General features: G+C 35.2%; 1 protein-coding gene across 2 annotated transcripts in view; it reads right to left on the bottom strand.

Moving 5' to 3' along the window:
* LUZP2 (leucine zipper protein 2) overlaps positions 1 to 25,575 on the bottom strand; it is a 314,083-nt gene that overhangs the window by 123,411 nt on the left and 165,097 nt on the right. Inside the window, exons 2-5 of one of the 2 annotated variants that reach the window (XM_036323328.1) lie at positions 19,557 to 19,674; positions 16,403 to 16,473; positions 11,874 to 11,955; positions 5,734 to 5,796 (exon numbers count right to left, since the gene is read on the bottom strand). In XM_036323328.1, the coding sequence (XP_036179221.1) occupies positions 5,734 to 5,796; positions 11,874 to 11,955; positions 16,403 to 16,473; positions 19,557 to 19,674 (334 nt within the window). The remainder of the gene's footprint in view (positions 1 to 5,733; positions 5,797 to 11,873; positions 11,956 to 16,402; positions 16,474 to 19,556; positions 19,675 to 25,575) is intronic. The other variant, XM_036323338.1, reaches the window with a different exon arrangement.

Raw genomic sequence — 25,575 nt, 5'->3', positions numbered from 1 at the left:
AAGGCCATATGAAGATGTAAGCAGAGGTTCTTGACAACCCAAAGAACATCAGTCATTGCTAGGAGACACCAGAAAGTAGGAAAATGCTAAAAAGGGCTATTCTCTAGAATGTGCAGAGGGTGTATGGCCCTATGACACTGAATTTAGACTTCTAGCTTTTAAAACTGAGAGTGCGTGTCTGTTGTTTAAAGCTACCCAGTTTGCAGTACTACCATATTACAGTAGCCCAAACACCTAATACAGATGGGTTATAGTAAACTTTAAATACTGAATACACAATTAAGCAGAATAACTAGTTGACAATACCTTCTCTAAATAATCACGTAAAAAGGAAAATTAGCAGAAATAAAGTGAAAAGATTGTAATGGAATTAATTATTTAAAAACCTCTCAGGCATGTCCTGGGCTCCGTATATATTTGACTCAAATTCGTATACCTATTCATCCGCAGGCAGGCGTGAGATTCCATTTTCAGAATGATGACCCCAAAGCACTCTATTACATTGGGAAATATCCCATCATCCCCACTTGAGTGTGTTTATTGAGGCAAGATGAAATAATTTATTTTAGAAAGTTTTATAGCCACAAGAGTTGAACCAAAATGGGGTTTCCTCTTAAAACTTACTAGATTTTTTCTCTAGATTGGATGTTATTAACTTTATTACCTTTTCATTTTAGTCATGCGTTCCCTCTCATTTGAAAAATATACATATGCACCTATACTGTTTTTCTGTTATCATATATTTTCAGGATGGTTAGAGATTACCTAATAGTGATCGTTTTATCTTGCAGGGTGTCTAAGCATCCCCATTGTAGAGAAAATAGCAAATTAGGTAAATCAGCTTCAAAGTCCAAATTTGGAGGTAGTATTATATCCACTGTTATTGAAGACATTCAATTCATTGGTGCTAAGAACAGATTAAGTGTGGTCTTAATTTATTCTCACTGTATATAGAGTCCTGGCCCTGTGATTGGTAAAAAATGTGAGCGATGGCCCTGGCCAGTGTGGCTCAGGTGGTTGGAGCATCATCCTGTGCACCAAAGGATCCGGGTTCAATCCCGGGTCAGAACATAGAAGGCAACTGACTGATGTTTCTCTCTCACGTCAATGTTTCTCTCTCTTCTTCTCCCTTCCTCTCTCTCCAAAGTCAATAAATAAAAACAAATAAACAAGCAAAAAGATATTCTTGGGTGAGGACTTTTGAAAAAGTGAATGATAATATTCTAGAGAAGGTAGGATTCTAACCTCAAAGACTCGGCATTAGTTGAGAAAATAATTCAGACAAAAGCATAGTTAAAATCACATAAAAGCAGGCAAGGTGCCCTGTGTACACACCAGATATTATAACAAGCACACATGCACAACGGAATGCTCTATTAGTGTTCCTTACCACATTTTTTTTTAAGTACTACAGAACCCTCAATGATGACCTGTCATATACTAAAGCTGGTTACTATGGACTCTAACTCTTTTTTATCCCTAAAAAATGTTAATACAAAGGCCACCACATTTTAGAAAATGTTTTCATAATGTGTAAGTTTTTTAGTACTAATCCCACATTTTCAAGAAAAAAAATAAAGCGAACACATTAGAAATAAAATATAGCCTCTATATTTCTAAAGTTCCGTAGCAGCTCCTGAGCAGGCATGACAGGTTTTGCTAATCAGACATGATCCCTGCAATATGTAGATTCAGAAACTAGTGATTTGCTTGGACCGGCTCCTGGCAGTGATTAGATGTTACCCATTGTCTTATGCACAAGGAATAGGGCTGTGGGATACCAGATGAGGTCATCAAGCTGGTGCACAGCTTCCTGAACTTGGCAGAGACAACCAGCCCTGGGTATGTTTATGGTGTTCCTATACCGCAGCCTACAAGCTGTATAATCAGCCCTCCTAACAATTTTGTGAAATCCCTACATGGCTTCATAACTCCTTTTGTTATCAGAGGTTTTTTTTTTTTTTTTTTTTTTTTTCCCACAACTGAGAATAGTAACTGGCACATTGCCCCTAAAAACCCATGTTCTTTTCCTCAGATGCCTGGATATGTGTCAATGGTTATTAGAACTATTTGGAAATCCATAGTTTGGGCAGTGACTTGACCTATGGCAAGATTTTTTCTCCCAGGCACTTACAACAACAGCAATAAAACAAAACATAAAAATTATATGAGCCATGCAAAGAAAAGATGAGCAAAAGAACTGAGAGATAAGAAAGAAAGAAAAACTGAGCCATGAAATTGTGAGAAGGAAAGCCTGCCACTGAGAGGCAGTAGGTTTGACAAATTTCTGACTTCCATCACTGGGCAGAGGGGGGCCCATGTGTTTCTGACTTTATTATTTTTTAGTATGATTCCTTATTTTATCCTTAACTTGAACTATCTTGAATTAGTCTCAGGAAAATAATCAATCGTAAGAATCTCTACTAAAACAAGAGAATGGAGATGGCCCCTAAAGTTACCTTCCTCCCTCTCTCCCTCCCTCCCTCCCTCTCTGCCTCCCTCCCTCCCTCCCTCCCTCCCTCCCTCCCTCCCTCCCTCCCTCCCTCCTTCCTTCCTTCCTTCCTTTTCCCTTTGATCACTATCTGGTCACTAATTTAATATAGACTATTTCAATATTAATCTACATCAAGTATAGCCAACTATGTATTCCTTTATAAAGTCCTAAACATTATCACACACATTGTAATAAGGGGTTTCCTTTCCTCTTTCATTCTCCTTATTCTTTCACATTTGTGATTTTAGGTTTGAAGGGTTCTGCCTCACAATCTTGAGTCGCAAGCTCCCAAGTAGCCTGATACAGGTATACCTGCATGGATGGAAAAAACAAATTGCTTTCTGCCCTACATAACACTTGCTTGAAAAAATAAAAATAAAAACGGTATGCTGCTGCCTGCTTGGCTCAGTGGTTGAACATCAACCTATGAACCAGGAGTTTACCAGTTCGATTCACAGTCACGGCAATGATTCTCTCTCATCATTGATGTTTCTATCTCTCTCTACCTTTCCCTTCCTCTCTGAAATAAATAAAAATATTTATTTTTTAAAAGTATGAATATATTTTCTCCTCCAAGGGACATCTTAAATTTAAAAAATAAATCCCTAAGTGCTAATGTAAAGTGCCTTTTTATAGTTGTCTTCACATATGGAAAACATTCTCATTATTCTTTAGTAATTTTTTTTAAATCCTTTCTTCTTTAGGAACTTACTGATAATTTCACTTAGAATTAGTCAGAGGACTTCAAGCTTCTCGCCAAAATCTCTTTATACCTCTATTGTCACCCTCATCTTTTATATTTTGTCAATTTACATTTTTTATTTATTTATTTTTTACTTCTGAACTAAAAGTTCAGACAGTGTCTATATAGTTTTACTATGTTTACCATTTAGTTGATAATATATGCTCACCATTAGGTTTTTCTTATTTTTTAGAAAAAACTTTTCTGGTTATCAATTTTCATCTTGCAAATTTCAATATTATGAAAGTGAGCTGTAATACATTTAATTACAAAAAACGTACATTCATTAGACATTAGTTTTGCAGAATTGTATTTCTTTTATAATTATTCTAGCTTACACACTTAGAAAATTAATATTATACTATAAATTATCTCTCAGTAACAAAATATTTTGTTTGTCCTCATATGTATTTGTTATGAGTAAGTTACTGTTTGATTTTGAAAGTGCTCTTATTTAGCTGAATGCTAGATTTCTTAAAAATTATCTAAGATTAAAAGTTAACTGATGAGACATATAGAGATATAATTAACCAATAATCTCTCATTATCATACAACTGGGTTTATGCTTTATGTGAGTGTGTATGTGTGCATATGTACTTTTTCCCCCTATTTTAATACTGTCTTTGACATTGTTTTAAATGTTCTTCTTGTCTTAAATGACCTATGGAAAGTTACTGACTTGAGTAATCTACCCCTTTCACTGAGCTTTCACTGGGCACCAGCAAACAAGAAATCACCCAGTATACCTAGTATTCTGGTAATTTATCTGCTGATATTTCCCACTATAAACAAGAAATCCACAAAGGAGCTTGAAAAATTAGGTTTTAGGGAAATCATTATCAAGTCCACCCCATCACACTTTCTTAAGGAAACTCAAGAAAAATCACAGTGCTGGAAGCTATCCATTGTCAAACACTATCATGAAAGTACAACAAGGAACTCAGAAGGCTGATGAACCTTGAGATTTAGCAAGGCTAAAAACTATGCACTGATTGTTCTGTTGAGATAATGGTGTGTCGAGCAATTTCCTGACCTAATAGTCTCAAAATAAATCTTCACTAATATTTACTGACCTTTAAGATAGTATGTCTGCTACTGGATTGCCTGCCTAACTGAGGGCAAGATGTGTATTCTAAAATTGAATAAAAGCTAATGGGGCCAGGGCTTCAGGGAGCCTCTCCACTAGAGAAAGGTTTCTACCTGGCCCCCATGCCTTCTAAATTCATGTTTTTTGTTTAGTGCATTTGTTTGTGTGCAGCCTCTTTTCCAGATCCTGAACCCGAGCTGCAAATTGATACGGCATTCACATCAAAGGAAAGATATGAAAATCCAATAGAATCACCAGAAAATCATTTAAAATTTTCTTGCTTTCCTTTCTTCCTTTCAGTCCTTGCAAATCTGATAAACCATTTTAATGTCACTGAGTGCTGGTGCTGAATGCTGACATCAGGCATTTGTAAAGTCTATTGTTTAACACTGACATCAGGTGGAAGCTATTTAGGAATAACGCTTTTAAATTACTCAAAAAATTAAAGAAAGGAAGGAAGAATAGAAGAAAGGGAAGAAAATTAGTAAATGCTAAAGTTATTGATTTGGGATTCAAAATAAATCATAATTAGTGGGATTGATCACAAAAGATGTATCATTACTTAGTCATGGTTTAATAGTCCTAAATAATTACTTCCATTCAAGAAAAAAGTGAATAAAGAGGTGGAAATATAAACACAATGGGGAATTTTTTTAAAAAAAGTAATTGTACAACGAGATAGAGAAGTAATTAAAAGAGAAAAAAGTATATAGACTTTTATAGGGTCCTTACATATTAAAGGCTATACTAAAAGTGGTTACAGCTTATTTTGTTCAAATCTACATTATTCTATAATCCATACATAATTTTTTATATTCTAGATTGGTTCTTCCTAGCATGAAGTTAATTTCTAGCTTTCTTTCTTCTTCAGTGCCTATGTTATTATTTGGTAGACTAACTTACAAAATAAAAATAAATTTTTAATATTTCCCAAGCAAAATATAATTAAAAGAAGAAATGAGCCGAAACCAGTTTGGCTCAGTGGATAGAGCGTCGGCCTGCAGACTGAAAGGTCCCAGGTTCGATTCCGGTCAAGGGCATGTACCTGGGTTGCGGGCACATCCCCAGTAGGAGATGTGCAGGAGGCAGCTGATCGATGTTTCTCTCTCATCGATGTTTCTAACTCTCTATCTCTCTCCCTTCCTCTCTGTAAAAAATCAATAAAATATATTAAAAAAAAATAAAATAAAAGAAGAAATGAACTAGAGATGTATGAACTAATAACATTATCAAATATTTGTAAAAGTGGTGATTGTCTACTCTTTGAAATTCTTAACTTTATAGTTCCTCTCCATTAGTACATAACTAAAGGACAAATGTGCATGTGATCAATACTCCAAAGATTTTGGTAAATCAATGTTTATATATATTCTTTGATTTATATAAAATTCACCTAAAATATGTCTTACCTCATTCTGAAGATCCCGGATCATTTTGCTCTTTCTTTCCACTTCAGTCTTTAAAAAATTAATCTGAAAATGAATAGAAAATTATGTAGACACAGTTCTTATTAATTATTGGGGCTTTTATAAATTTATTTTCATGATGTTCAACAAATATTAAAAAAGAACAAAGGATTAACATTTTCATTAACTAAACTTCCATTGTCCAATTCATATATATAAATCTACTGAGTATATAAAAATATCCTTTTCTCATATAATAGAATATTTTTAATTGAGATGTACATTATAAATGTAATCCTCATCTGTTTAAACCTCAATTTCCATATTTTTATTTTGTTTTATTTCTTTCTTTCAGAGAGAAGAGGGTTTAGATTTTTGATAGTGACTGTTGTTTTTATTATGATTTATAAGACACCCTCAGCAATTACTGCAACTTAATATTTCAATTAAGCAATAAAGGTTATGCATTATGCATTCTCCCAAGGCTACAGCCAACTCAGTTTTCTTAGAGTATGTAAATAAACACTTGTGTTTTCACTTCTTATCTAGCTTATTTTACAGCTTAGAGTGTCCTATTCTGGGGAAGAAGGGTTTCTTGGCAGCAGCCATGAAGACCTGCAGGTGTCTGCTGTATCTACAGATTCCCTTTAAAGAGACATAGCATTGGAATGAGAGGAGGAAGCATTTGAGAAGTGGCAAATTCACACCTCCCTTCAGCATCTCCTCAATTAGTCTGTGGGAGAGATGGCAAGTCCACAGCCCCTTCCCCTGATATATTTGTTCTACTTTCCCTCTCCCTCCTTATAAAAACCTCTGCCTGCACTGATATATTAAAGTGGATGTTTTTGAGGACAGGAGTCCCTCATCTTCTCAAGACATCGTCACTCAAATAAACCTCTTTCCATTTTTTACCAGCACCTGTCTCACAAGTTTAGCTTTCACTGCAGCAGGCAGCCAAAGGGTTTGGTTACATAACCATCAGGAAATTTAAAATAAAAAAGGTTTGTTGCTTATGAGTCCTAGCAATTACATGGCACACCTGGAGCCACACAGAGAGAAAGAGAGAGAGAGAGAGAGAGGAGAGAGAAGAGAGGAAGCTGGGCCTGAGATTCTACTTTTATTGGGATTGAAGGTGAAGGACTAGTTTCATGGGCTCACTCTTTATTGGTGAATTTAAAACATAAGAGTGGGAATTTAGGCTTGGGAAGAGAAAAACAAGCAATCCAAACAGTTATCAATGAGTTGTGGCGATCAACCAAAACTTCGAAAACCAATGAGTGGATATAAGTGTGGGGGGAAGGGCGGAGAGAAAATGAAACTTTCTGTGGCTGGCAATGTGTTTACTTGAGATAGCCATCTTTGAAATAAACACTTCTTTGCAGTGAAGGCTTCTGTAGTCCAGCTTAAGTCATGCCCTGGCATTACAAAAAAAGAAAAAAGCAACTCTCAAGGCTTACTCTACATCTACCCAAGCACTCTAGGAGCACCAGCAAATTTGATATGTTACAGATTTGACTTTTGTTTGAGTCATGAACTATTTAAAGTCATATTGCTTATATTAATATCCTGCTTTTCCACTGATACCATTATTTTCCCCAAATCCTCAGACTTTGATACTATTCAGTCAGTTATCCATAATTAAAACCTAGCTCGAATTAAAATTATAATAAAAATATATTTCAATGTCAAGACTATAACTGTTTAAATGTTAATCTGTGACAGATTAACAGAAAGATTTGAGAATGTAATACTCAGATATTCAGGACCTAAACTATATTTAAAATATTTTAAAAGTTTTAGCATTTTGAATCCATGGGTCTGGAATTGCAGCAAGTTTTAACATCCTTGGAAAAATGAGCCTTTCTAGCAGATAGTTAAGAAGTAATTCTCAGAGACAAAAATATCATTTATTTTCGTTGAATAAAGCATAAAACAACAGAGTAATTCTTTATTCTAAATGAAAGTCAAAGCTTAAAGCTAATTCTTGCCCTTAAACTAATTATGTCTCCTTTAGGGCAAGTTAAGCCATAAAATTAGCAAGAGTAATGAAATGCCTCTAATGAATATTAATATCTTTAATTACTTGGTTACACCTGAGAACTTCTTCCTGGCTATTAGGTATTTCATGAGGAACACAGATTCGAAAAATTTGCCATGCCGTTATTTGCTTGGGGAAAAAAACAAAAGTTCACATCTTCATAAAAAATGTTTTCAACAGAATTAGATCATGACATGCTTTACTGCTTTTTCAACTTAATTTTTCAGAAAATTATCTTTTTTATATTTTGTGATTTAAAAGCAATATCACTTTTAAGTTGCAAGCATTTTATTATAGATGCACCAAATGATGTGAATATTTGAAACATCTCTGGTATAAAATATACAATCTGTTATTTTTTATGGAAAAAAGCATAGTAATTTTATATGTAATCAAGGACATAAGCTTATCTGCTCTTACTGGTAAATCTAAAATATCACAACAATATTTACAGAATTACTTCCAAATATGTTTTCTTTGAGAGTGAGCAGTTACAGTTATCTTAATTTCCCTTTCTTACCCAGTCTTCAACAATTACACCAACTATAGTCTTCTTGGCAGAAAAAATACTTATTGAAATATTTGCAACTATATATATATATATATATATATATATATATATATATATATATATATTGAATCCTTAGTTAACCTAGAATCTTCATATAGTGTGAAATAGCATAAACTAAAGGTTTCTGTTATGTCTTTCTGGACTCTGACTTAGAAAATTGTCATTCAATTCGAAACAGAACAAATGCTTTCAAAGATTTAAGTCTTATTTATTTCAGCTGCAGATGTATGCATTTATTGATGATATATTTTGTTAATATACTCTTGAATTTGTTTACTAGTATATAGGATTTTTGCATCTACATTTACCAATGAAAAAATAGCTATTAATTTATGCATATTGTCATTAATTGATTTGAAATAATAAATATACATACTCACAAAATGAGATTAGAATTTTAGTTCTTTTTCTATTTTCCAAAAACATATTTGCTTAGGAATTTGCCTAGAAATTAACTGATCTAAAAAATTAGGTAGAAGTGCACAGCTGGCATGGCTCAGTGGCTGAGTATTGACCTATGAATCAAGAGATCACACTTCAATTCCCTGTCAGGGCACATGCCGAGGTTGCGGGCTCAATTTCCAGTGTGGAGTACACAGGGGGCAGCTAATCAATGATTCTCTCTCATCATTGACGTTTCTATCTCTCTCTCCCTCTCACTTCCTCTCTGAAATAAATAAAAATATATTACAAATTAGGTACAAGTTACAATAAAAACTTTCTGGTCTACCCTAGCTGGTTTGGCTCAGTGAACAGAGCATTGGCCTGTGGACCTGGCACATCCCTCAGCGGCAGGCTCCTTCCTGGCCCAGGCCCTGGTGCAGGAGGCAACCAATTGATGTGCTTCTCGCACATTGATGTTTCTTTCTGTCTTTCCCTCTCTCTTCCACTCTCTCTAAAAGTTAATGGAAAAATATCCTTGGGTGAGGATTAAAAAAAAGAAGAAGTAAAAACAAAACAAAACAAAACAAAAAAACCTGGCTCTGAAATTTTGGGGAAAGGAGGTCTTTTTTTTAGCCCAGTAAAATTCCATCCATATTTGGCTATTAAAGTAATGACTTTCTTCTTGAAGAATTATTGACTTTTGATATTTATTTATCTAAGAATTTACATGTAAAATTGCACATTTATCAGTGAAAGTTGATTTCTTATAATAGAGTAAAAGTTACAAGGTCATATCACACATAAGAATACTTGTTGCTGACTTAAACTTTTATTTTCTCATGATAGAAACATGGATCTACTTTTATGTGTACATGTGCATATGTATTGAGTATGATTAAACACAATTTCTATAGTACTCTGTTCTAGTAGGTGTGGAAGACAGGTAGAGAAGAGAAATTTGAGGAATATTTTTAGCTTCTACTCATAAAATAATTTTGAATAAAATTGAATATAAAATTTATTCAAGTTTTCCAGAGGAGTGACTCTAAAATGAATATGTTTGATACTTTGTCTTGGTGTTTATTTTCTGAATACATTATTGTAAGTTATCATCATGTAAAATATTTGAAGAGTATTATTGATGATTATTGCATTCCTTTTTATTTAACCCTAGTTTTTGTATGTGTGTTATGAAGATAGATTACTGTAAAAATATTTACCTTTAACAGCAGATTTATAAAACTGTATCCATTTATCATTCCTTCTCCTAGTGGAATACATAAAGAGGCAATTATAACACAAATGATATGGTAATAACAGGTATGCATATGTTATTGTAATAACTTACAGGAAGGTCTTTCCTGCAAGGGCACTAAGTTTATAGAAGTCAAGAAGGGAAGATAAGAGATGAGTTCCCTGCTCTGTGGAGTGTTTCAGAAATTCATTAAGTTGTCCAATATTAGGTAAAAGAGATGGCATTTATCTGTGTAAGAAAGGGAGACCAGTCTATTTCCTAGTTCTGATATTGACTTCCCTGGAGTATAGATAGAAGTCTAGACTGTTCTTATCATAGATGATGTAAAGTTTCTATCAGCCTCTGTCCCAGAATATCGCAGTGGATTATTCTCTTAAGGGGACTAGTACCACATAATAAGAGGCTCTCACAGGAGAAATAAGTGTCCTGACTTTAAAGCTATCTGAAATTTACTCTCCTCCGTTCTTCATTCTCCATTCGCTTATCTCCTTTTATATATTCTGGCAAAGATCAAAGACCAAGATAGTAACTTCTCATTTACACATTGGGCCAGCTCCAGTAAAACTTCCTTTGAAGTTCCTTTGGAAATTTTGTCTCTACTGTGAACTGTGACTATAGTAACGCCTACATTTTCTGACTTTGTCATCAGATGGTAGCATGGGGTATGCATTTGTTAACTTTAAGAGAGGAATGAGGTGTACCTTTTGGGATTACTTCACTTTGCCTAGTCATTCTAAGATTTTTATTTCTAATTGAAGGTTTACACATCATGTGCTAAATTTTCTTTTTTACATTTCAATTTTATAAAAGATACAATGAAAAAGGAGAATTCTGTGCTGAAATATATTCTGATCTCTTTCCCTCATCTACCCGCCCTTTCTCTGTCTTTGTCTTTCCATATACACACAGACACACACACCCTCACACACATCAATGTATCAATATTCTATCTCTATCTCTATCATCTCTCTCTCTCTCTCTCTCTCTCTCTCTCTCTCTCTCTCTCTCTCTCTCTCTCTCTCTATCTCTATCTCTATCTCTATATATATACTAGGAGCCCAGCGCGAGATTTGAAATTGCGTGCGTGGCACTGCCCACCCTCGAGTCACCGGTCCAGCCCTGCCTCCCTCTAAGGACCTTGAAGCAGCTGAGGTCACTTCTGATCAGGCCTTCCCCCAGCACAAGCGCACAGAGGCCTCTGCCGCCCCGCCCCCAACGCTGTGCGTGCAACCTCCTCCTGTCCAATTGACCTGTTACGGCGTCCTGGTTAATTAGCATATTTCATATATATATATATATATATTTTTTTTTTTTTTCTTTATTTGTATGTGTGAGCACTTCTATTCTGCTCTGCCATCATTTGCAACAAGGCAGTGAAGAAGTCCTGATTAAATGTGATAGGTCAAGACAGAAATGGGATTGAAATGAGGACCACCTAGTAAGCTGGGTAAGGTGTTAAAGGGAGAGATGATATGCTGATGCTGAAAGTTTGTTCTTTATGTATCATCTGATGTCTAGAGAGGCAAACATTAGGATACATTGCATAGCAGAGAAGAACCAACATATGCTTGTCCTATATGTGGGCAGAACAGATAACAGTGAACCCATTAGTAAGATACAATCCTGTACCTAGGAAAGTCAATAGTCACTGTTAGATAGGTTGTCTTCAGGAAGCTGAAGTTTTTCATCCCTAAATGAGGGTTGAAAACCTGAAGTCCCCTAAGGATCACATACAATAACAAATATGTTTTTGAATTTTTATGATATTGGTGACTGAACTTTCTTTATTGTATATTCATTTTCATTTTTACATGTATATTTGTTCCATAGTGATTTTTTAAAAGTAACAATTTCCCAGCCCCACATCTAAGGACCCAAAAGAGAAACACACTTACAGTAGCCTGTTGTTTTTCGGCTTTCTCAGATGTCTCTTTAAGTTGATTTTGCAGGGCCTCCTGGAGAGACTTCATTTGTTCTCTAGTTTAGTAGGAAACAGAGCAAAAGAGAGGCTTAATACAATTCTGTTATTTCCTGGATGGTTGTTGGCTACATATATATAGGAAAAAATAACCAGAATTGAATAGACACAGTTAAGCATACAGGGTGTATCTCAGAATTCTGGTAATTAAAGGTATTCTCTCCCAGGCAACTATTAAAAGCAAGCTGTATTTCAAGGAAATTGCCTTGCTATTGTGTCTTATGAGAATCCTACTGTGTACATCATCTGAGAGCTGCATAATGTGTTAAATTAAATCAACATAATAATCAGTGTTGAAAAGCTAATTTTAGTGATAGCATGCCAAGGTGTGAACATGCTAGTTAGGAAGAAGTTACCATAGACTGCTAATAAGATAGAAGTTATTGTTCCCTTTTGATGTTCCTAATTGATTAATTCTAAAGCATTGTGCTTTAGACATCCTTTATAAAACCTGAGACTTTTTACAAAGCAGAGCAAGGAAACATTTCTAACTTGAGCACTGCTGCATTCATTGGGGATAATAATAGAAATACTTGTCTGAATATATATATATATATATATATATATAAAATTATTTATCAAACTCACAAATACATATGAGCCCTGTCCACTGGCTAAAAATATAAGTGTTTCCATAAATATGCATTCTTTTCAAGGGTTTAAAATGTAATCATTTATGACAAATTGTGTTATCTTTTTTAAGTTCAGGTGAGTGCCAAAAGACTAAATCCGGAACCCTGGTGTGTAATCACAATATAGACAAGAGGGGAAAGGTGAGTACCCTCTCAGAGTCATTTTTTAATCTAAAAAATGGGCATAATAATAAAACTACTTCATAGTTTTGTAGTGAGATTTAGATGACATGAGGCAAGCAAAATGCTTAGCATAATGCCTGGAAATATAATCACTTAATAAATTTGAGATTATTGTCATAGCCACCAGCACCAATCTGGTTCCTTAAGTTCATTCTTTGATCAGCACATCCTGCACAACCATGACCTGTTCTTTCACTCAATGGGATTTAATGATCCTCCTGGATTTCTTTCTTTTTTAAATGTATTGATGAAAGAGAGAGAGAGAGAGAGAGAGAGAGAGAGAGAGAGAGAGAGAGAGAGAGAGAGAGAGAGAGAGAGAGAGAGAGAGAGAAAGAGAAAGGAAGCGAGAGAGAAACATAGGTTTGTTGTTCCACTTAGTTATGCATTGATTGGTTGCTTCTTGAATGTGCCCTGACCGAGAATCAATCCTGAAACCTTGCGGTATGGGGATAACACTCTAACCAACTAAGCTACCTGGCCAGGGCCCAGATTTCTTACTCTACAAACTCTTTGGTCCCAATTTCAATTTCAGAAATATCATTGAGAGTCTGTATGATTGTTGGAACCAATTTGGACTTTGTCAAAGCAAAATACAATCAAAACAAGTTATAAAATAATTACAGTCACTGGTTCTCAGATGATGTATGCCTGCTTGGGTGAAGCTCATAACATGCTTTTGGCTTAGAGTGGATTTTAAGTCTCAGCTTCCATTACTTCCTCAAACAGGTTTCATTTTCTGAGAATTGTCTCATATATAGACACTTAAATTTTGGGCTTCCATTATCATTTGTGATATTTTTCACAAAGGGCATTTGTGAGAATATAATGAGATTGTAAATATTTACATATATTGTAGGGATTCATAAGCCTTAGAAGCTTTGCATCAAATTATGATATATTAGAGATAGAAAACTGATGATGCATAGAGAAGGGGTGGAATTGTGATCTGGAGCCTATGTGCTCAAGCTCTAGAGAGTTATTATACCACCTCTACACGGGGGGGCGGGGGGGGGGGAGAGAATGAATCTGCATACTACCCTTAGCACCTAAATCTTCAATAAGCACTGAATACAAATACAATCGAACAATTATATTCCCAACTGATAACCCATTCTAACAAAATGTTATAGCAATTAACCTTTTAATATTATTTTTGGATTTTAAAATGGTGGATTTTAATTTTTTTCTACTTTTTAAATGCTACATCTATATTTTAATTAAATTATGAAATCTTATATATTTTTTTAAAAATGAACACAGATATAGACTAAAAAATTCCCACATACTGAGATACATAGGCAATGTAGGGAGAAAGACAAAAATAAACTGTGAAAGCCATTAACAAAATCTGGAGGAGTTAGAGGATTCTGCACATGTTCATGGCAAGGAAAGCTATCAGACAATGGTAAAGTGGGTCTTTTGAATCTTCTGAGTCTCTCTATCTTCTCTCTGCCTCCAAGACTTGCTAATTTATACTCCTATGAAAAATGATTTCTAACTTGCTCAGCTGTTTCATACATTTTCCATCACAAATAGAAACATAAACACACACACACACACACGCACGCACGCACACACACAATCACTCTATAAGAAGGCATTTTTTTTTCTCAAGTGATTACCTGTTTGTATTATAAAAACCTCACAGATGGAGAATTTGCCACTACCCCAGGCATTCTCTTCATTTTCAGAGAATGCTATATTGTAAAATCCTTTAGTACACAGAGTCCGAAACTACGTTCTAAGAATTTTCCAACCACCAACCATCAGATAGAATAAAAGGTTTTACATTACCTTTTTCTACAGTCTTTCAGAATCTTTAGGTTACTACCCATTCCCTAGAGTCTCTATTGTGTGGCTACACATACTCACTTTTCATATAGTATCGCTTAAATATCTCTCCATCAATCTGAAAACTCTTGGTCTATTCTGACTAGTTACTTTTTTAAAGTGCTGTTTATAATTCTCCAACACTAATTCAATGAGCCACAGATAGTTGTATAATATTAAGCATAGGTGCTTTAAGAGATGGCTAAGTTAAAACCAATAAAATAATTTAAAATGATATACTTTTGGAAATATGCTCAGACAAATATTTTACAAGCTCTTTTTAATAATGGGTTCAAAAAGAATTTCATGTTCAATAAATAATAATTTTGTTTTAATAATAGAAATAGTCAATATATGACAATAGCTTTGATATTTTTAACATGTCATCAATTCAATCCAAATATATTCTAATGAGAGTTTTGAGTCAAGAGGCAAGAACAGTGGGGAAGATAGAAGATGGTGAGCAGGGACTACACAGTGTAGTGATTGTAAAATTTTTAAAAGCTTTTGGCTTTGTGATCTATGAACTAAAGTGAAAGGGTATGGCTATTGTTTAAAAACACAACAGAGCAAATTCCAATTAACAACTCTCAGCAATTCATTTAAGCACTTTGAGGAACAATGTCCTATCTGTTAAATGGGCATAATAATAGCTCCTTTAAAAGGTAATTGGGAGGGTGAAACAAGAAAATATATATACAGCATCCAGCAGAGTCAAGTAAATGTATAATAAATGCTAGCTTGTTTCTACCTTAAAATACCTTTTGCTTTGCGAAGCAATTTCAAATCATATAGCTTTGATATTGCATAGAAATCTGTCTCATAATATACGTCCTTCAAGAATAAACAAACTTTTACTACACTGTATTAATTCTACTTATCCTATATAATAAAAGGGTAATATGCAAATTGACCCTAATAGCAGAATGGCCAGAACAACTGCTCGACCAGTCACTATGAGGTACACTGACCACCTCTTGGTCCCTTTCCCTGGCGGTCAGGCTCCCATCACCCAATGGCAAACAGGGAACCAGGGGTGAGTGGCAGTGGGGGAGTGGATGGGGGGACTGGCTGCAGGCAGCTGGGGAAGATGGCCCTGATTGCAGGCCAGGCCTAGGGACCTTACCAGCACATGAATTTTGTGCATTAGGCCTCTAGTGTTGCTAATAAGATTACCCCATTCCTCACCACCCCCACTATTATCACCAGGATTGAGTTTGAATCTGATTAAAAATTGACCCACCGCCCGGTCAGTGTGGCTCAGTTGGGGAACATGGACATAGGAATCAGGAGGTGATGGTTCAATTCCCGGCCAGGGTACATTCCAGGGTTATGGGTTTGATTCACAGTGGGGGACATGCAGGAGGCGGCCTATTGATGATTCTCTGTCATCACTGATGTATCTATCTCTTTCTCCCTCTCCTTTCATCTCTGAAATAAATAAATAAAATTGACCCACCAAGGTCAGTCTTATTGGATCTGTCTATTGATGGGCATACTTATCAGGGTCCATCATCTAAGGCAATCCTGGAGAATACTGCAGATCCTTAAACACTAGAGTTGTCATCTACAAGCAGCACTGTATCACCGTCACCAGGGAATGTCTTAGAAATGTAGACTCTCAAATCCCACCCTAGATTTACTGCATAAGAATCTGCACTTAAATAAGATTTTCATACCTTCAAGTGTAAGAAGATAAATTAGCACATTTGTAATGAACTGACTTTTGTGAAGTTTCTGAATAGAGTTCAACACTGTGGAAAAGAGGAACTGAAAAACTAAAAGGAAAGCACAATCTTACCTTTGTTTCTGACCTATTTCCAGAAGCTTCTGAACATCAGTTTTGGCAGATTTCTCTTCATTTTTCAAAGACTAATAAGAAAAGGAGAAAAAGGAAGTCTTATTCAAGTGATAAATCGAGGCTCACTTTACTTTTGCCTTGTGGTTCTAAGGGTGCCCACACGAACATATGACACCAAGCAGTGCACGTGGGCGAAGGGGATGAGCCGAGTCTGAATCTTTAGAGGTTCAGTAGAGGAAACGTGCTTTTCAATTATCTAGGTCACTGAATAAGTGAATATAAAATACAATATATTTTCTTCACTTTGTTTGAAGTTTTACTGTGTCCTCCTCAGCTATGTTAAGCCAACTCTGGTATCTATAATAAATAAAAGCATAATATATTAATTAGACAGGACATCCTTCCATATGACCTTCTGGACAAAGCCAGGGCTGCAAGGGAAGCCCAGGTCCTGGCTGCCTGCTGGCGGCCGGAGGGAGCCTGGGTCCTGGTGCTAGAGGGAAACTGGTGCCAGCAGCTGGGGGAAGGAAAGCCTACTCTTTCACAAATTTTGTGCATTGGGCCTCTAGTAGCTTCTAGAAATAAAAGGGGGTATAAAAGGGCTCCCTGAATAAGAAAAGTTATAATACAATTTAAGATCAAAGCAGCCAAAAAACATTCTCCTGTTTGGATTTATCTATTTATTATTTATGAATAATTTAATAGAATACAAAGAAGAAATGAAACCATGTCAAATTATAACTGGTCTGTACAGATAGGGTATTAAGAAAGAAAAAATACCACATCAGTCATTAGTGTTTATTTACTCTGGCAAATTCAGCATTTACAGACCATGAATTAAAACAGAAAAGCTCACTGAGCTTTCTTATTAGAAAGTCTGCCTAAGTAAGTTTTCCCTAAGAACTTTCCATATATATATATATATTTCAGAGAAAAAAGGAGAGGAAGAGAGAAATGGAAACAGCAATGATGACAGGGAATCATTGATTGGCTGCCTCCTGCATGGCCCCTACTGAGGATGGAGCCTGCAATCTGAGCATGTGCCCTTGATCGGAATCATACCTGGGACCCTTCAGTGCACAGGCCGATGCTCTATCCACTGAGCAAAAGCAGCTAGGGTGTACTTTCTTATTAATACTTAGTAAATTATGTAATAGGGCAATCTATTTTCTTGATATTCAAAGTTGAAATTGAGAGGAATAATATTGTTTGTTGGAAGAGAAGCCGTAACAGGTAGGGAATTGACAATACCAAGAATGCCAAACACTTTGTTTACTCAGTATTTACTTAACAAATATCTATACTGAATTATGCAAAACATGTACAGAGGCATAGTGTCTGCCTTCACAAATTTTCAATCTAATGCTAAAAATAGACAACTTTCATATAATAAGATAAACATTCTGCTAGGGATGCGGTGGGCTGAACCTCACATGAGAAACTTCTTCCCTAAAATGACAGCTTTTATTAGGAAGCAGCCGATAAAAGTAGCTATGTTTATTTAGGAAGAGTAACTTCCCATGAAAATACCAAGAAAATAGGACAAGGAATTATAGTATGGGGAAAATCACCAATCCTGTGGCCTACACATGTCTTATTACCCTTTTACAAATATAAACCCATGCAATGATATATTTTTATAAAGCCGTTTTCTATATTGTAATTAGATGCCTTGACTTAGGCTACTGATACATAGAGACTGAGTGTTTGGGGAATACTGTGACCTGGACCACTCCTAGGCACTTCACTGTGTGCTTGAAACAGTCTCAAAGGGCCAGGCGTTTCATGCCTCGAGGAGGTGCAGGTGTCTTGTCTATTCTCTGTAACCTCATAGAACTAGTGAATTTGTGCCTAATGCGAAGGTGAAGCTCTGGTATCAGATTCCTATGAAAATCAACTTACCGTCCTTTTCATTCCAGTCAGTGCTGCCCTACGGCTCTGTGAAATGTCCATCCCAGCACTGGTATCCTGAGACCTGTCTGTGCACCCTACTGGAACCTGGGTGTTTATGTGTTGTTTTGTTTGGTTTTGGTTTTCTTTTTTGTTCTCAAGATATAACAACTTCTGGAACAAGAGCTTGGGCACAAGTCCAAAGACTAGCTCTGCCACCTGACTTTTTTCTGTGCTTGTAATAGCTTATTAACCATTCTCTAACTTTGCTTTTTCACCTACAAAATGAAACTACAAATAAACAGAGCATAGTTGTCATGTGAAAATTAAATAAAAATTGTAGATGGAGTACCTGACACAAGAGCTTGACCATGTTCCATAAGCTGTGGTGGTTATTAGCACCATCATCATCATAATCATCATTGTCATCACCCTTGGGGGAATAGAAAGCTAAAGACAATGGTGACTCCATGTGGTTCTGAAACATGGTTCAGTACAATAAATAACAGACAGGCTGTGGAGCCAGATTGCTTGCATTTAATGTCTGCCTTCGCTTGTGACATTAAAAAATAAATGATCTTCTCAAAGCATGATTCCATATGTGCAACAGGAAAAATCACATTAACAGTATCTGCCTCATAAATATATTAGGAAAATTAAATCCCATAAAATAGCCAAAGCTTTAACTATATATCATATGTTCAATAAATATAATGTTTAAGCTAAATATTAGCTATCATATATTTTAGAAATGTTTTCTTATCATGTAGACTTTTTTATTGAGATTTCCTGGGTGTTAATATATTTTTATAGATGGCACTCTCCTTTCTAAGGTTTTTACCCATTTTAAGTAAGAGATTTATTAAAGGATCTTCAGAATTAATCTTTGTGGAATTTAAAATTCTTTTCTAGGAAACATGCCTATATTTATTGAACTCGATCATAATTAATTTTCATCATTTCAAAATATTAAAAAACTCAGGGGTGGGTCAAATTGACCTTGGAAACAATGAGAAATTGATGGCTTTGCCAAACACACAATTTTATCATTCCTAAATTTGCAAACCACAGATTCGCAGATTGCATTTTAGTTGACATTTCCTTTCAAAGCTGATATAATAATAAAAATCAATTTCATGGTCAAGCCCATAAACATATTCAAAACTGGTTTAAAAGAATGAAGGAACCTTTACATGCTAATCTGTTGAGACAAACCAAGAGACTCCTCATCCTTTGCTGCTGGGGAAACTAGTTTTCATCTCACCAGAAGGTTGACTTTAATTCCATCAAGTTCTCTTGATGTCTTTGTCAGCTGACGGAGGATGGTGCTTCGCTCCTTAAAGACTTCTTTCAGTTGCTTTTGTAGCTCTTCATAGTCCTGTCTAACACAGAAAGAAAGGGTGTGAGAGCCCCCCAATGCTTCCACCTTAGTCATAACCACAAATCCTTACATTTAAAGCAAAACCTAGAGTAATTGAAATCTTAATTACCAGGATGTTTTGTTCTTATTCTTTCATCAAAAGGGGAAACTTTGAAAAACCAAACAGTGTTAAAAGAAGGATTTTATTTTGCATTGAGGACTACCTAAGCTACAGTGAGGTTGCCGAATAATACTGGACATCTTCTATATGCACAACATATTTTGTCAGGTTCCACTTGGGAAATAGATATTTTCATGACACAAACACAGTTTTTTTCAAAGATCCTTGAAGTTTTGCAGCACAAAATATGATTTGTACCAATGTATCTCAACTATATAGACAGGTTCTGACATAGGAGGTGGAGCAAACTTGGGAGTAGAGCCAGAACAGAATATAGGGAACTTGTTTCATCCCTGGTTTGTAGGGAAGGAAGCCCATTGAAAAGGCACTTTTTCCAAACATGTCTAAGGGTCTCTATTGCTACTGGGAATACAAAATGTCTATGAAAATCAGTCTATAAATATAGTGGAATTTGAACAGGTTTGTTAACAATTACGGGATATATATATATATATATATATATATATATATATATATATATACTTTTTCTATTTTAGTCTTGTGATATTTGCAAGAAAATAAGACACATATGATATCATTTGGGGGGGGGGAGGGAGTTCAGAGAAATTAAGTTACTACCCTAAAATTCTATTATTCTATTATTCTATTTAAGGAATGAATGATTGAAGTGTGTGAGTGTGTATGTGTGTGTGTGTGTGTGTGTGTGTGTGTGTGTGTGTGTAGCAGGGGAATGTATATGAGGAAACAGATAATTGCCAGTGCAGCATAGAACTGTAACTGATTGTAGAAGATTAAAATGATTAACTGGAGAACACAGGAGAGTTGGTATTCCAGGGGAAACTTTCTGGGGAAACTAATATAAAATACATAAGGTGCTCCTTCAAAGATAAGTAGAAATTAACTATACTAAGGGGGAAAGCATGTGTAAATAATATTGAAAATGAGTTTCAGAATTAAAAATAAAGCATACATGTCAGATGGTTTGGAGACCTAATTAGGCAGTGGGAGGTTTGCCTTTGAAATGGAATGTGAAAAGCATAAGCAAAATTATGCAAGATTCTTAAGTAATGGTTAGGTGTTTGTGCATTGTTTTGAAAACAAGGGGAAGTAATTGAAGTGTCTGATTTATGTTTTGGCAATATTCTCCTGGTTAAAAACTGGGGAGTGAACTGAAGAAAGGAAGTTACCCTGGCAATAATCCAGGGAAATGATTGAGGCTGCCTAAATTAGATTAGAAACACTGGAGGCAGGCAAGCTTGAATTGATTTCAGCAAAACATACAAAATTGAATCAATAATATATAATTTAAAAGTATCTGTCTGCGTGTATTATGGGGGAAAGAGTGGGAGGGCTTTTGTTATAAATGATGCTATGTTTCTGGCTTAGGCAACTATTAGACACAGTCCTTCAATGAGAGAAGTCATAGGAACAACAGTTTTTCAGTGAAAGTTGGGTTAACAAGTTTAAATATAAAACTTGGAGGAAAATGGCTCAAATTTTCTCTTTAGTTTTTTAATCAGTACTGGTAAAATGCAATACTGGTAAAATGCAACCTTTCTCAGATTGTTATGTATTAAATGGACCAATTTATGTAAAGCTTTAATCCCATAACAGGTAATTAAATTAAAAAAATCTCTATTATTTATAAATCCGATGAATGTGTGCTCTTTCTGAAGAATTATAAAGAAACTTGGTCTACCAATGGCCCTAGTGATGAAAAATGTGTGTCATCTTCAATAGGTTTCTATTATAATTCCTTATTTTTTGCTTATTTTTTAAATTTTTTATTTTATCAATTTTAGAGAGAAAGGAAGGGAAAGAGATAGAAACATCAATGAGAGAGAAACATCTATGGGCTGCCTCCTACACACCCCCAAGCAGAGATTTAGCCCACAACCTGGGCATGTGCCCTGACCAGGAATTGAACTGGTGACCTCTTGGTGAATGAGACAATGCTCAATCCACTGACCCACACTGGCCAGGCACTTTTGCTCATTTTTAAAATGTAGGTCTCCAGCACTCATCCCATTCTTCTTGTTTGAAGAAAATTGGAATACCCCACTGCTAAGAACTTTAATGTGTTTCCCTGGTTTTGAGATTTTCACTGATGAACAGTAATCAGCCAGTAATCAGGTAGTTATTAATGCCCCAGGTTTCCTTTTATCTCACTAGCAAAGTCAAATAATAAATAGTAAGGCTCATTTTCATCTAATTCTAATCATACAACTTTACTTCATGCCCCACCTTGTTTCCCCTGAATGTGGCAGAATTAACTTAAGTGCCCGTAATAAATCACAATGTTAGATAACATGCATTGACAATGTATTACATACAAAATAATGTTATATATACTTACTTATCTAATCTTCAGAACAACTCTATGAGATAAGCACTAATATTAACCCCACATTTTACAGTTGAAGAAATTGAGTCACAAGGATAGTAACTTCCAAGAACATATTTCTATTAAGGAAGAGGTATATCAGTCAATCTTCAGTTTTCAATGTCTTAACCATTATGCTGTGAGAACAGACTGAGTTGGTTAGGAGTTTATTTCAATTTCACAACAGAACTTATTGTGTATTGCTAAGTTCTAAGAGGGGTATAGTGAATGTTTAATTCACTGTGCCCCTGTGCCTAATTTTCCATACATTTTTATGTTCTTCTCAACACATTCACCTGAGCTGGAAATAGTCTCCCTCCTTTATTTAATATTTGTTAATGGCATGAGTGGAAAATGATACCTTCTATATAATATAATTTCTATCATTAGGAATATTGATTATATTTTCATAACTTTATCACTACTTATATTTTCCTTTATGAATTATCTATGTATTCCTTTTATCCTTTCATATTTTGAGTTAGTTATTATATTACTTTCCTGAGGTTTCTGTAACAAGGTAACTACAGCATGGATGCCTCAAACAACATATACTTTTCTGTCTCACAATTCTAGATGCTAGAAATCCAAAATCAAGTTGTTGGTAGAGTTGGTTCCTTTAGAGGCCTATGGAGGAATATCTGATCCAGGTGTCTCTCCTTGGCTAGCAGATGTCTGTCTTCTCCTATGTCTCTTCACAGTGTCTTCTGTGTGCGCCTCTGTGCCTAACTTTCCCTTTTTATAAAGACACCAGTCTTGTTGGTTTAGAACCCACTTGAGCAACCTAATTTTAACCTGATGGTTTCTGTAAACACCCATCTCCAAATGATGTTACATCTCAGGTACCTAAGGTTAGGACTACAACCTAAGAATTTGGGGCGTGGGGGGGTATAATTCAACCCCTAACAGTAATTTAATGTATCGATGTCTAGAAACTCCTGCCCAGCATGGTTTTTAGTTCACTATAATTATATAGAAGATATTTTTCAAATCTCTAATTGATATTTAAATTTACCAGACCATGACATCTAAATAAGACTTAGCAGCATGGCAAGTGGATTGAAAATAGTTTCTTTTCTTGTAAAAATAAAGATCAATACCCCTAAGTTAAACAACAATTACAGATTTTTCACCAGGGGACAGTTTGCCACTATCAATAAATAATTTTTTCATAGGAGTCTTACCTATAGAAAACATCTTGACATTGAGTAATTATAACCAGCAAACAAACTTATAAAGGAAGGAAAATATGCCAGTAAAATAAAATAAAAACTCTAAAAAAAAAATTAACCAGACCACAATTTCTTTCAAATAGATAGGTAGGTAGGTAGGTAGATAGATAGATAGATGATTGATAGATAGATAGAGAGATAGATAGATGATAGATAGAGATAAACATTTTCCTTTGTGACATTTGGACTTTGCTTGCCCAGGTAGATCTTCTCTACCCCAATACTGTTCCTTAACAATTTCTGTATGTTTATGAACATATATTAGTAGTTTATTGCTGCCAAGCAACCAAATTAATTTTGGAATATATTTTATATACTTAGTAAGAGGTATAAATATGACTTAGATAAGGTCAACCTGTTGTCCTAGCACCACTGGGACAATCCTTTCCCAACTCAGTTTGAAATGAAACTTTTCTGATATGCCAAATTCATATTTACTGTAAGTTGTGGGCCTTCTGTTCTGACTTGTTGATGCATTTGTCTGTTGCAGCATCATAGCATAGTTTAATTATTAAAACTGCATACTACATTTTGATATTTTCTAGATTTGCCACCTATTGCTTTCAATTATAGTTTTATTGTACATTTTCTGTATTTATTTCTCCTCAGTAAACATGAGAATCAGCTTGTCCATTTCATAAAAACTCCTAGAGGGAATTTAATTGAAATTATGTTCATATTATAGTTATATCTAGGAAAATAGGCAACAGTAGGGCATCTTCTAATCTCAGAGTGTCTCAGATATTGTTCTAGTATTTTTTGAATGTTTAATATTCATTTTATTTTTTTCTTTATTAAGGTATTACATATGTGTCCTTATCCCCCGAATGCCCCCCAACACCCCACTCATGCCCTCACTGCCCTGGTGTCTGTGTCCATTGGTTAGGCTTTTATGCATACATACAAGTCCTTTGGTTGATCTTTCCCCCTACCCCTGCCCTCCCCTACCTTCTCTCTGAGGTTTGACAGTCTGATCAATGCTTCTCTGTCTCTGGACCTGTTTTTGTTCATCAGTTTATGTTGTTCATTATATTCCACAAATGAGTGAGATCATGTGATATTTATCTTTCTCTGACTGGCTCATTTCACTTAGCATAATGCTCTCCAGTTCCATCCATGCTGTTGCGAATGGTAAGTACTCCTTCTTTTTAACCACAGTGTAGTATTCCATTGTGTAGATGTACCACCATTTTTTAATCCACTCATCTGCTGATGGGCACTTAGGCTGTTTCCAAATCTTAGCTATGGTGAATTGTGCTGCTATGAACATAGGGGTGCATATATCCTTTCTGATTGGTGTTTCTAGTTTCTTGGGATATATTCCTAGAAGTAGGATCACTGGGTCAAGTTCCGTTTTTTGAGGAAACTCCATACTGTTCTCCACAGTGGCTGCACCAGTCTGCATTCCACCAGCAGTGCACGAGGGTTCCTTTTTCTCCACATCCTCGCCAGCACTTGTTATTTGTTGATTTGTTGATGATAGCCATTCTGACAGGTGTGAGATGGTACTGCATTATTTTTATAAGATTTATTAATGTTCTATAGTTACTTCACAGAGTTCTTATTCATTCCTTATTACAAGTATTGCTGTTATTATGGATGGCTTTGTCCATTCAATTGTCTACATGGATGTTTCTGGTTTCCTTTAAAGCTATTGACTAAGCTGATTTTGATTAAAGATATCTCATTAAACAATTTTATTAGTTGCTATAGTTATTCAGTTGATTTGTTTTACTTTTTTTAAGTAGGACATGGCATTTTCTTTGTGTAATACCAATCATCTTTTTTTTTTTTTAAATAACACTTAAAACTTTTATTTCTTTTTTGTCTCTTGGATAATTGTACTGGCTAAGACCTCCAAAACAATGTTCAATAGAAAAAATGATGGCACAACGTCTATCTTGTCTGTGGCTTTAAGATAGACAAGTAAATTAGATTTTTGTACTGAGTAAAACATATGCAAATATTTGCTGCAATTTTCAGGTGATACCATTTTTCCTCAGGCCACTTTTAAATAAAAATTTTATTTAGTTATACTAGTGGCACTCATGGAAAAAAAAATCCCAAGGACACTCTTCATGAACTATCACAAGATAAATATATAAAAAATGTTTGCAAACAGAAAAGGCATTTTAGAAGCTTTTCTTGGAACTCATCCATTTATTT

This window comes from Myotis myotis, unplaced genomic scaffold (assembly GCF_014108235.1).
Source record: "Myotis myotis isolate mMyoMyo1 unplaced genomic scaffold, mMyoMyo1.p scaffold_m19_p_10, whole genome shotgun sequence".
NCBI lineage: Eukaryota > Metazoa > Chordata > Mammalia > Chiroptera > Vespertilionidae > Myotis > Myotis myotis.
This window is presented reverse-complemented; position numbering and strand designations above follow the sequence as displayed.